This window comes from Curcuma longa, chromosome 3, assembly GCF_044706935.1.
Source record: "Curcuma longa cultivar G26 ecotype Majalengka, Jawa Barat chromosome 3, ITB_CL_G26_1.1, whole genome shotgun sequence".
NCBI lineage: Eukaryota > Viridiplantae > Streptophyta > Magnoliopsida > Zingiberales > Zingiberaceae > Curcuma > Curcuma longa.
Genome location: NC_133863.1, coordinates 895369 through 905938, shown reverse-complemented (window position 1 = coordinate 905938; position 10570 = coordinate 895369). Strand labels below are relative to the sequence as shown.

At 41.4% G+C, this 10570-nt stretch overlaps 3 protein-coding genes across 5 annotated transcripts; 2 read left to right on the top strand and 1 right to left on the bottom strand.

The window, feature by feature from the left end:
- Positions 1–466: 466 nt before the first annotated feature.
- On the bottom strand, positions 467–6927 carry LOC141823522 (deSI-like protein At4g17486). Of its 3 annotated transcripts, XM_074710819.1 has the most exons (6): positions 6553–6927; positions 5702–5989; positions 5540–5620; positions 3266–4537; positions 2906–3128; positions 2720–2826 (listed from the first exon to the last, which is right to left on the bottom strand). In XM_074710819.1, the coding sequence occupies exons 1-4, from the start codon at positions 6725–6727 to the stop codon at positions 4443–4445; spliced, it is 639 nt and encodes a 212-aa protein (XP_074566920.1). In that variant the 5' UTR covers positions 6728–6927; the 3' UTR covers positions 2720–2826; positions 2906–3128; positions 3266–4442. The 3 variants fall into 3 exon arrangements, with proteins under 3 accessions (XP_074566921.1, XP_074566922.1, XP_074566920.1); XM_074710820.1 differs by lacking the exons at positions 5540–5620; positions 5702–5989; positions 6553–6927 and adding an exon at positions 467–794 and having other exon boundaries at positions 2441–2826; positions 3266–4440; XM_074710821.1 differs by lacking the exons at positions 3266–4537; positions 5540–5620; positions 5702–5989; positions 6553–6927 and adding an exon at positions 467–794 and having other exon boundaries at positions 2441–2826; positions 2906–3205.
- On the top strand, positions 3227–4190 carry LOC141822953 (aquaporin PIP1-2-like). Its single transcript, XM_074710246.1, has 4 exons — positions 3227–3503; positions 3578–3750; positions 3861–4001; positions 4089–4190. Exons 1-4 carry the CDS (start codon positions 3227–3229, stop codon positions 4188–4190), a joined length of 693 nt encoding a protein of 230 aa, XP_074566347.1.
- A 293-nt stretch (positions 6928–7220) lies between the features above and the next one.
- Positions 7221–10570, top strand: LOC141823521 (3-isopropylmalate dehydratase small subunit 1-like). The gene is made up of 2 exons (XM_074710818.1): positions 7221–8014; positions 10340–10570. The coding sequence occupies exon 1, from the start codon at positions 7224–7226 to the stop codon at positions 8010–8012; it is 789 nt and encodes a 262-aa protein (XP_074566919.1). The 5' UTR covers positions 7221–7223; the 3' UTR covers positions 8013–8014; positions 10340–10570.

Here is a 10570-nt window from a genome sequence, read left to right as displayed (position 1 = left end):
TCTAATTGTAATAATTTAAGAGAAAATTATTCTAATTATAATCATTTTGATCAATTTCAACAAAATTGAATCTAATTTTAATCAATATTCAAATAATTTTAATAAATATTATTTTAAATCAGAACCTGAGCCATTCTTTTAACATTTTTGTCTTTTATTTTTACCTAAATTTTTCTTTAAAATATTTAAAAAATAAATTGTTTTCTAGCAGACAATTGACACTTTGAATTTTTCACTTAGATGCTCCCTCAGTTTTTTTCCACTGGAAAGAAAGATAGAAATAATTAAATGAATATTTTGTTCGATATAAATGAACTTGTCTTTTCAAGCTCCTTGTTTCCTCAACCAGGTTTGATGATAAACAGTAGTAAACTGACTAGAATGGTACCTTATTCCCCAAAGAACTCCCTTATTGTAGAACTGGCCGATAGTGCTTCTCTCATCTCATGTTACTGATCATTCAAACTGAATAACAAAGATGTCTAATGAGTTATGGTCAAATTGCACATCAAACGCAAAGCAAATTAGAAACAACAAGAACACATCGTAAATGATAAATAAGATACTTGGGCTGTCATTGTTCCTTCATCTTTTATTAAAAACTGAAGGTACTTTTACGTCACAGTTTTCCAATTTTTCAATCCTGGAAATGCAGTCGTTTGCTCTTTTCAGAATCACTGGGGTTGCAGAAATTATGCTTTCAGTCTTTTCTTTCAAAAGAAACAATCTGTCAAGTATTGTCTGATCAGCAAGTGAACCTCCTTCATTTGGCTCAGAAGATGGTGCTTGTGTTCCTACAGATGGAAGAAAGGTGTTGTTTATCATTAGCAGTCTGAGCTAAGAAAAGAAGAGGCAAAAAGATAGCTAACACTACAAATGTAGGAGGATGCAAACTAAAATGAAACTGTTTTGAGCCATAAATTCTCTCCTTGAGTAAGACTGTTTTGCATCTTGCTATTTGACTCGAGAGCTAATCACAACAAACTGGATGATGACTTATTTAGACAAGCAAATTGACTCATTAACTTATCAAGTTCCCCACGAAGTCAAAATGGTTGAGGTCAATTTGAAACTAGCTTCTTTCTCATTTAAGAGTATAAACTTCTTTAGCCCATAAGTCATAATGTGGAACTAAACTGAGGTTTGGCATCCCATCAAAGACTACAATCCAACACACAGCCAAGAATCATCCGTAAGTAACGTCTGATAGTGCTTACACCATCATGTAGGTAACTCTTTTCACCATCTCACCATGCTTACATTACACATATGCTCCAATACCTATTTTCATGGCTCACTTAGGTAAGACAATTACCTCGTTAATTTGACAAACACAACTAAAAAAAAAAAAAAAAAAAGGCAGCCCGGTGCACGAAGCTCCCGCCATACGGGGTCCGGGGAAAGGATCCATTGTACGCAGCCTTACCTTGCCTTTGGCAAGAGGCTGTTTCCAGAATTTGAACCCGTGACCTCTAGGTCACATGGCAACAACCTTACCGTTAATAGTAGTTGTCATCTCAGCTAATAAAGCTTCATTGTTAGCCTATAACTCCGTAATAGCAACTACATTAGGGTGTCACAGACCATGAGATGGATGGCAGAATAGATAAGTTCATCTAACTCTATCCGTATACACAGGAAGAAATTAATGAAACACAAAACAAATGCAAAGATGACAAGCATCACTGTTTTAGCATTATTTATCAACCTGCATTGTTCTCCTCATAGTCACCACCAAATCATGTTTGTCCCAAGTATTTGGTAGACAGCCAAGAATCATCCGTAAGTGAGGCCCGATAGTGCTTACACCATCATGTAGGTAACTCTTTTCACCATCTCACCATGCTTAGATTAAGTATGTCCCAATACCAATTTTCATGGGTCGCTTAAAAATGAGATAATGCCTTATTAACTTGTCAAACACAACTATATAACCAAAATATTTAAGCCCGCATTAATAGTAGTTTAGTCATCTAAGCTAATAAAGCTTCATTGTTAGCCTATAACTCCGTAATAACAACTACACTAGGGTGTCACAGACCATGAGATGGATGGCAGAATAGATAAGTTCATCTAACTCTCATCCGTATACACAGGAAGAAATTAATGAAACACAAAACAAATGCGGAGATGACAAGCATCACACTCTCTTAGCATCATTTATCAACCATCATTGTTCTCCTCATAGTCACCACCAAATCATGTTTGTCCCAAGTATTTTGAACCAGCTACGTGAATTTTATCCCTCTGGGAGATAACATCGATAACTGAAATGTTTTTAATGTGAATCAGTATAGAATGAAAAGGATAAGAATTTCGTATTGGAACGACTGCAACTCGAAGGTCAAGAGAATTCAGTGTGCACACACAAAATCTACCAGGGAAGCAAATACAAAGTATCGAGAATTGAATGGAACAAGAACACCGTACGAAAAGGTACCACTTTCAACAGCATCTGGCACGATTAGGGCTCCTGGCGGAAGGGCCGGCCTCTTGGCGAGCAGTTCGGAGGAAAGGACTTCGAGAACACGATCTAGGTTGGCCTTCCGTTCATCGAGGATCCTGCGTGCCAAATCGCTCACCTCGCGCTCCAGCTTCTGGATCTCCCTTTCCTCCTCTTCCTCGCCGTCCGCCGCCAACCTCTCCGGCCTCTCTGGATTACCATACACGACTTGCTTCCGCTTGCGGGAGCCTAGGGTTTCCATCTCGCTCTCGCCAGCCATCGCGGGCTCGCCGAAACCCTAAACCGCCACACGGAGAAGCTTTACCAAGCGTTATACTGGCGCGTGAGATGGGCCCCACGTGGCTTATTAACCCGCCTTCCTTCTGTTTAAATACAGAATATGAAAATTTTCCATTTTGCCCCGTTCTTTAAAATTATTATCCAAAGGCCACCAAAATTTACTTTTATTTCATGAATTCCCCAAAACATGGCTTCCGACTGCACTTCCAGATCACGGCGGAGAAGAAAGTAGCCGTCGAGGAAGGACGAGGAACCACGGCCTCTTTCTTTTCTGTCGCACCATTAACGAAGGTGACGCATCGAGTCCGTCTCTTTATCCAACGGCCATATCTCTCGACGTTCATATCATCTTCTTCCTCGCGTTCCATTCCTGCATCAACAGGATCTGCAAAAAACATTAAAGAACGCATTTTGATGATAGATTTCTTCAGAATTCTAACACAAGTTTGAGAGAGAGAGATAGAGAGAGAGAGGAAGAAGGAGATGGAGGGGAAGGAGGAGGATGTGAAGCTGGGAGCTAACAAGTTCTCAGAGAGGCAGGCAATTGGCACAGCAGCTCAGCAGGATAAGGATCACAAGGAGGCGCCACCAGCTCCTCTCTTTGAGCCAGAGGAGGTCTTGTCGTGGTCCTTCTACAGAGCTGGGATCGCAGAGTTCGTGGCCACCTTCCTCTACGTCAGTGTCCTCACTGTCATGGGGTGGCCAGGTCCGGCGACAGGTTCTCTCTTTGCCTTTGTCTACTGCACCGCTGGAATCTCTGGTAACTTTTATCTCTCAAATTCCTGCAAGTTTCTACATCGATCTTCGTCTCCTAAATTTGCGGTTCTCGAGCAGGTGGCCATATCAACCCTGCCGTGACCGTCGGGCTGCTCCTGGCAAGGAAGCTCTCCGTCACACGGGCGCTCCTCTACATGATCATGCAGTGCCTCGGAGCCATCTGCGGCGCCGGCGTTGTAAAGGGGTTCCAGAAGAGGGTGTACGAAGGCAAAGGCGGCGGCGGGGCCAACGTCGTCGCCTCCGGATTCTCTGAGGGTGACGGTTTGGGCGCCGAGATCATCGGAACCTTCATCTGAAGAATTTTAGTGCGAATTATGAGCTTGTTTACGGTGGCACACAGATCCTTGCTCCTCTGCCAATTGGCTTTGCTGTGTTCCTGGTGCACTTGGCCACCATCCCCATCACCGGCACAGGCATCAACCCTGCTCGCAGCCTCGGAGCTGCCATCATCTACGACCACGGCCGTGCCTGGGATCATCATGTAAGTAAACACGTTAACCAAATCACAGTTCAGATAGTTTAATTTGCCTGTTTCTGTTCTTAACAATTTTTTGGGGTGGATTTTCAGTGGATTTTCTGGGTTGGTCCCTTCGCCGGAGCTGCACTCGCTGCAATCTACCACCAGATTGCGATCAGAGCCATCCCATTCAAGAGGAGTAGAGGATCCTGAGCATCAGAGACGAGTTCTCTGTTTTTCTGCTCTGTTAATGTTGTCTATGAAGCTTGTTTTAGTCTCTTTTCTACTGAGAAAACCCCTAAAATTTGAAACTAAAAAACTGAAAAGAAAAAAAACAACCTCCAAACTTGACCTGAAAATTTCATGTTAGCAGTTCTTTTATCAATGAACAAGAATAATGAGGCAATTCTTTTAGCAATGTCAAGTGCAATAAAAGGTATTCTCTAGCAATGCTTTGGCGGCCTATCATTCGAATGCACAAAGGCATTGTTTGGTTTCATCAAGCATTGATTCTCTGTCCAATCCCTGTAGGCATGACAAATCAAATATGTCCGAACCATCTGCAAACAAATTTTTAGATACTAGTTAGTGACAACAAAGTTATAGAACCTGAATTCAATCAATTAAAATTGGAAATAGAATCAAACATCAATTGGATAAACTAATTTTGGCCATGTCCACATTTATCAATCTAATGACATTTTATCACATAAGAAAATATCACTTCAGTTTACCCCCTAGCATTTTGCTGTGTTTCACCCTGCACATCCCGGTGTGTCATTCATGGGCAACTGAGTGCACATTCAGCACCCGCGTACTTAGTCATCCATGCTTAAATAATAGGTATTGATATGATTAAATAATTATACATTAAAAATTGAGGATTCTTTGTTAGAGCCAAATGACAAGATTGATCTGGTTCCTCAAAACTAGTCAATTTCTACAGCTTCATGAAAAACAAGCGATCCTGCTAGCTTTTGGCTAGGATACATTTCAGTAAAAGATGGAATCCGCCACCCCAGCAATCCCACACGGTCGGCCTCACGACCATCTGTGAAGAGGTAAATCGAAAAGTTGTATGCCTCACACGGTTGGCTCCACACGGACGGTCCCACACGGTCAGTTCCTAAATCGAGAAGTTGTAATTGGCCATGACAGAAGAGGGCATTACCTCAGCTTCGCTGAGATTCGACCCTTGCCCACTTCAATAACTCTACTCCGTCGTAACCAACTCAACTATGCCCCGGGGGCAAGTTGAGTCCACGGGAGCTGGAGAAGTATCCAATTTTGATTTTTCACAATCCAACCGGCAGTCCAGTCCATGTTTTACAACTATGACAAGATCACAACCAGTTGGTTGATCCATTTTGAGACTGCCTATAGATTACCGATTTCTATGGTTGAATGTGATTTCTACACTAATTCTACCAAACCAATTTTGCTGCTGATTCCTGGATGCATTAATCCAGTCTGATATGGTTTTGAAAACTTAGACCCCACAACTAGATCGACTTGTTGATCTTTCAGAGAAACAAAAGGAAGTTTAAACTTAGCAAACTCACCAGAAGAAGATGGACGAGGTGGTAACTCTCCGGCTGTTTCGATACGGATGTTTTCTGGTAAAATACAGCTGCCGAATGAGCCTAGACTTCGCAATCTCCACATCAGTTACTATGTCAAAATTTTGAAACTAGAGAATACATTGATCTGATCAAAATACTTACCAATGTTAGCTAGTCTATTCACCCATCCTGGAATTGGCTTCCCTATCAGCTGCATGCTTACCTCGTCTGTAAAATGGTTGCAGTTCTTGTCCATCAAATGGTAGGTATCACCATAGTACTTCTCTGAAAGATCTTCGATAAATAAGCGAAATTCTGAGCGAGACATATCCGTGGTGCCCAGCCACACAGATTGTCTGAAGATGAATCCAGGACAGCTTTTTGGCTCCACTTCAAATACCCCGCTCATCGAAAAGTCATGTGCTCCAAATCCATATTCCATGCCATGAACTTCACAGGAACAAAAGAGCAGAGTTGTCAAACCGTGAGCAATCAAATTAGAAGGATGAAGTACACAATTCAGAAGCATGTTGTACTATGAAGGATAAGTAGATCATTTTCATGAGTTATGGCTAATGAAAAAGTTTTATATGGATAAGTGAGCTCCTATTAACTTGGATTTGAACATTTTGAATCAGTGGTTGATTATGAAATTGATAACACAAATCTAAAAGCATATGAAATTGATAGCAAACAAGTGAAAAAGATCTTCCCACCATAGAAGTTAGATATGCTATATATTTAGTTTCCTCGATTACAAATAAATATCACTAATTCGAAACTTAACAGTGATAGGAAAAGCAAAAGCAAATTAGTATTGTTCTATGAAGAAGTTAAACCTAAAAGAAGTGAAAGTTTGTGTAAATCAATTGCAACTTCTTCGAATTCATGACAAAATGCAATTTGTACAAGAAAAGCGAAAATCATTCAATCCTTACGAAGATTACGAGACAGATAGTCAAAAATCGAACATTAATTGCGTTAAATCAAATATAGAACCCTTGAAGTCGAACCTTCAATCCCAGAATGGAAGATACCGATCCCCAAATAATATAGGCACTTATTCACCGGCGAGATATCGTAAATGTTCAAGTAGAGATGCGTCTTGCCGCTTCCGTTTCCGATCCCGTCTCCGTCCTCATCGATCAACGTCCTAGGAAAAGAGGACTTGGTGACGAGGGAGGGCATATTAGACGGGATCGGCGAACGAAGAGCGGAAGAGCCCGATCTCCCTAGTTTCGCATACGCATTGCCAGTACTTCTTCTTGATTCAGAAATCCGGGCGGGGAAGAAGCATCGATCGGATCAATCACCGGAGAGGGGCGAAGGCGGGAGATCGGACCGGCGAGATGGGGCAGCGCGGTGGAGACCTCGCGCCACCCGCTTCTTCCCCGATGGAAGGAAGAAGAGAGAAAGGAGTAGCCGAAGCTTTTGACCGTACACGAAACACCTTTGTCTATGGAGCCAATAGAAATCGGCCACGTGGACATGATCCAGATGCTATCCATCTTAAAATTTAGGGGTACTTTTGACAAATAAAGTAAAGCATGGGGTAAATTGAAACTTTTCATTCCATTGATGGCCCATATAACCCAACATGATTGGGCCCAAGGCCCAATATAACCCAAAAAGAGTATTTACGGTCTGCAACGGTGAGCTTCACCCTCTCACATCCGTCTCAAACATGGCGACTACGGCGATGGCGGCGGCGATCGCTGCGACACCGTCGACGGCGAAGAGTTCCTTCGATGCCCGCAACCACCATGCTCCCTTCCTCTCGTCTTGCCACCCCCGTCTCTCCTTCCACCACCGCCTCTCCTCTTCTCCGCTAACCCTCCCTTCCCTTTCGGCCCCAAAATACAGCCCCATCCACCGCCACTGCGCCGCTTCTGCCTCCCCTAAGGCCGATGCTTCTGCTGCTACTTTCCACGGCCCATGCTACGTCGTCGGAGATAACATCGACACCGACCAGATCATCCCGGCTGAGTACCTCACCCTCGTCCCCTCCAAGCCCGACGAATACGAGAAGCTCGGATCCTACGCCTTTATCGGCCTCCCATCCGCTGCGTATTCTACTCCTTTTATTGCCTCTGGCGCCACGAAAACTGGCTTCCCCATCATCATCGCCGGCGCGAACTTTGGTTGCGGCTCCTCTCGCGAACACGCCCCCGTCGCCCTCGGCGCTGCAGGTTCCCGGGCCGTCATCGCCGAGTCCTATGCCAGGATTTTCTTCCGTAACTCGGTGGCTACCGGAGAGATCTACCCGGTAGAATGTGAAGGGGTCGGATTGTGGAAGGAGTGCACCACAGGGGATATCGTGACGGTAGAGCTTGGAGAGAATCGGCTGATCAACCATACTACCGGAAAGGAGTACAAGTTGAAGCCGATTGGGGATGCCGGACCGGTAATTGAGGCTGGAGGGATCTTTGCTTACGCGAGGAAGACTGGTATGATTGCTGCGCCATCTAATTGAAGGTAAGAACTTTGTTATCGTTGAAAACTCAAAATTTGGTATGATATACTGTTTGATTGCGTGAATTCAGTTTATACATGGTAATTATTATCGATCTAGTATATAGAAAAAAATGCTTTGTTTTGTTTTGATGCATTAAAATTAATTCTTTTACACTTCTAACCTAAAAAGAGAAGCAATCCTTTGACCATATGCTAGTGTTATGTATGTTCCTTCAAATGCTATAATGCAAATTTTTTTGTTAGTTGATTGTGGAATTGATCATGTCTGCCTGTCCAATTCCAAGTTATTTATTTATTGGGGGAAGGAGGTTGATTGATGGATCTGTTCTTGAAGATAAAGTTCCATAAAAACACTGGGGATAACATCTGTTGTCAATAGGATGTTTGAACAAAATCAATTAAAATGGCAAGTTAAATCTCTCTTTTGTAAGTGAATATCTTAAGTTAAAACTAAGGCAAAAGGTGCTCTCAAGAAGTTATACACCTAAACAACTTAAAATGGCATGCATTTCCAGGTGGGGTGGATCTATTTGTTTCTCTTACTGACTGTATTCTCAGTGTAGAGAATATGATATGGCAGGTATGAAAGCCCAAAATATTTCTTCTAGAGGACCTTTGTAAGTGAAGATTCATATGAGATTATGTCTTGAACTTTAGGTCGCATGAGACAACTAGGAAATTTTCCTTTCTAAATATTTAATCACACTGCCATCCCAAAATAAATCCAGAGTAAAAGAAAAAAAAATACTTGTCCTTACTGCAAAATCTATAATGTCAATAAGTGTAAAGCATTGCAGTTGACCATAGACCACTTTAGTTAAAAGAAATTATGGGATTATTGCTGTCTAAAGTGCTTAACCTTAGCTGTGAAGAATAACAAAAGAACTCACGTGCAGATTTTACTTATTCATAAGTCATGGTGGAGCCTTCTCCTCCTCCTCCTCTTTAAATAAAAAAGAAACTATTCATGCAAAAGGAAAAACAAAATAAAACATTTGGTGACAGACAGAGAATTAGAGGAATTGTAGATTTGGTGCTAGGCACAGAGCTACTAAAGAAACAGAATAATCATCACTGTTTTTGATGTTTGCATGAGAAAGGAACCAATAAGAATGAAAAATATTTCTCCCTTGTGCCTTTTTTGTGTTGCGTCCTGGCTGATATTGGTACTTCACCTGATATTCTTGTTATTTGTTTTATTGATGAAAAATTCTCATGTCATATATTTTCTATTTCCTCTTATATAGAAGAGTAGGGTGGGTCAAACTTATTGTGTTTGCTTAACATAGAACTTATAAACGTGTCCAGCACCTTTGCGCTTTGGTTATGTGTTCCTAATGGACTGATGCCTGAGTTTGAGACCCTATCGAGGCCCTTTGACTCCTGGATTACCTAGATGTAGAATCCAACTGCTTTGCTTTTCCTCAGTGCTAAGCGCATGAGGCATTTGACTAGTATATGCATGCAAACTCATCCAACTTGGTTCGGTTGCTCCCAATTGCATTGACAAGCAAGTTTTGTTGATACAGATGCATATATATTTGTACCTCAAATCTTGTCCTTTTGCTAATATATATGTTTTTTTTTCTTGTTTGTTGGTTTCAAAACGCTAAGAGTGAACCTAACAGTTTTCTCAGATTTATACTATAAATTTTAGTTTCTGAAGGTATCATCCCTGTTTGGTTATGGTTTTTCCTTGGCTTGGTGAATCCTTGCCTAAAGTATCACACTAGCTATAATCTGACTAATCTAGAAAAGAGTTCTTTAGAAATGGGTGGATCATGCAACACTTGTTTCTTTCTCAGATGTATGATTTATTGTCAGGTAAAACCAGTTTGGTACCTTTTATCTAAGAAAACCCAAGGTCAAGAATTTTAACCTCTCAATGCCTTCTTTGTTCTGTTGGCAGCCGACAATATCTGCACTTAAAACATAATTAATCTTTGTTCTGTTCTCTAAATATGCTTAGTCTAACGACTTGACCTTACACAAACCATTGGGACTCACGGGATTTGTTGCTGTTGTATGCCATCAATGATGTCAAATTCCTACCAAACAGATTACTCTAAAGATTTGATCCAATCTACTTGCGTTGCTATTACATAAAGGCTCCCACTTTAGGCTCATTTTACTTTACAATTCTTGCATACTGATACAATGAATTCTGGCATAGTGTTTAAGAATGGAGAGACTGGCCACTCTCCACAACTTCCATAACCATGATATATCCATCTGTCTGTGAAACTATTCTTACATATATGATTTCACCCAGCTCTTCATACATTTACAGAAATGAACTGTTTACTTGTCAATGTTTTGTTGCAGACTCGAAGCACCACGATACTGCAATCTCCTTTGTTAAACTTGCAGTTGCAGGGTTGCTCTCATGAGGTCCTTAAACCAGTCATGTTTTAAATAAAACAATGTGTAATAATAAGGTATACTAGAGTTGCTTTGTTTACCGTAGTTGCTTGTTCTGTTCATCATGACTCTCTGGTAGCATCCCTCTACGAAACAATGTAGTGAAATTTAAACTATTTGAATTTAATTACTGTG

What these genes read in the sequence shown, in the direction of transcription:
- LOC141822953 (XM_074710246.1), top strand. Translation starts at nt 3,227, where the DNA reads ATGGAGGGGAAGGAGGAGGATGTGAAGCTGGGAGCTAACAAGTTCTCA. An exon ending in AAGGCGGCGGCGGGGCCAAC is followed by an intron (nt 3,751 to 3,860) that starts GTCGTCGCCTCC and finishes GGTGGCACACAG; the next exon opens with ATCCTTGCTCCTCTGCCAAT. An exon ending in GCCGTGCCTGGGATCATCAT is followed by an intron (nt 4,002 to 4,088) that starts GTAAGTAAACAC and finishes GTGGATTTTCAG; the next exon opens with TGGATTTTCTGGGTTGGTCC.
- LOC141823522 (XM_074710819.1), bottom strand. Translation starts at nt 6,727, where the DNA reads ATGCCCTCCCTCGTCACCAAGTCCTCTTTTCCTAGGACGTTGATCGAT. An exon ending in CTTCCATTCTGGGATTGAAG is followed by an intron (nt 5,990 to 6,552) that starts GTTCGACTTCAA and finishes GTTCCTGTGAAG; the next exon opens with TTCATGGCATGGAATATGGA. An exon ending in GAATAGACTAGCTAACATTG is followed by an intron (nt 5,621 to 5,701) that starts GTAAGTATTTTG and finishes TGCGAAGTCTAG; the next exon opens with GCTCATTCGGCAGCTGTATT.
- LOC141823521 (XM_074710818.1), top strand. Translation starts at nt 7,224, where the DNA reads ATGGCGACTACGGCGATGGCGGCGGCGATCGCTGCGACACCGTCGACG.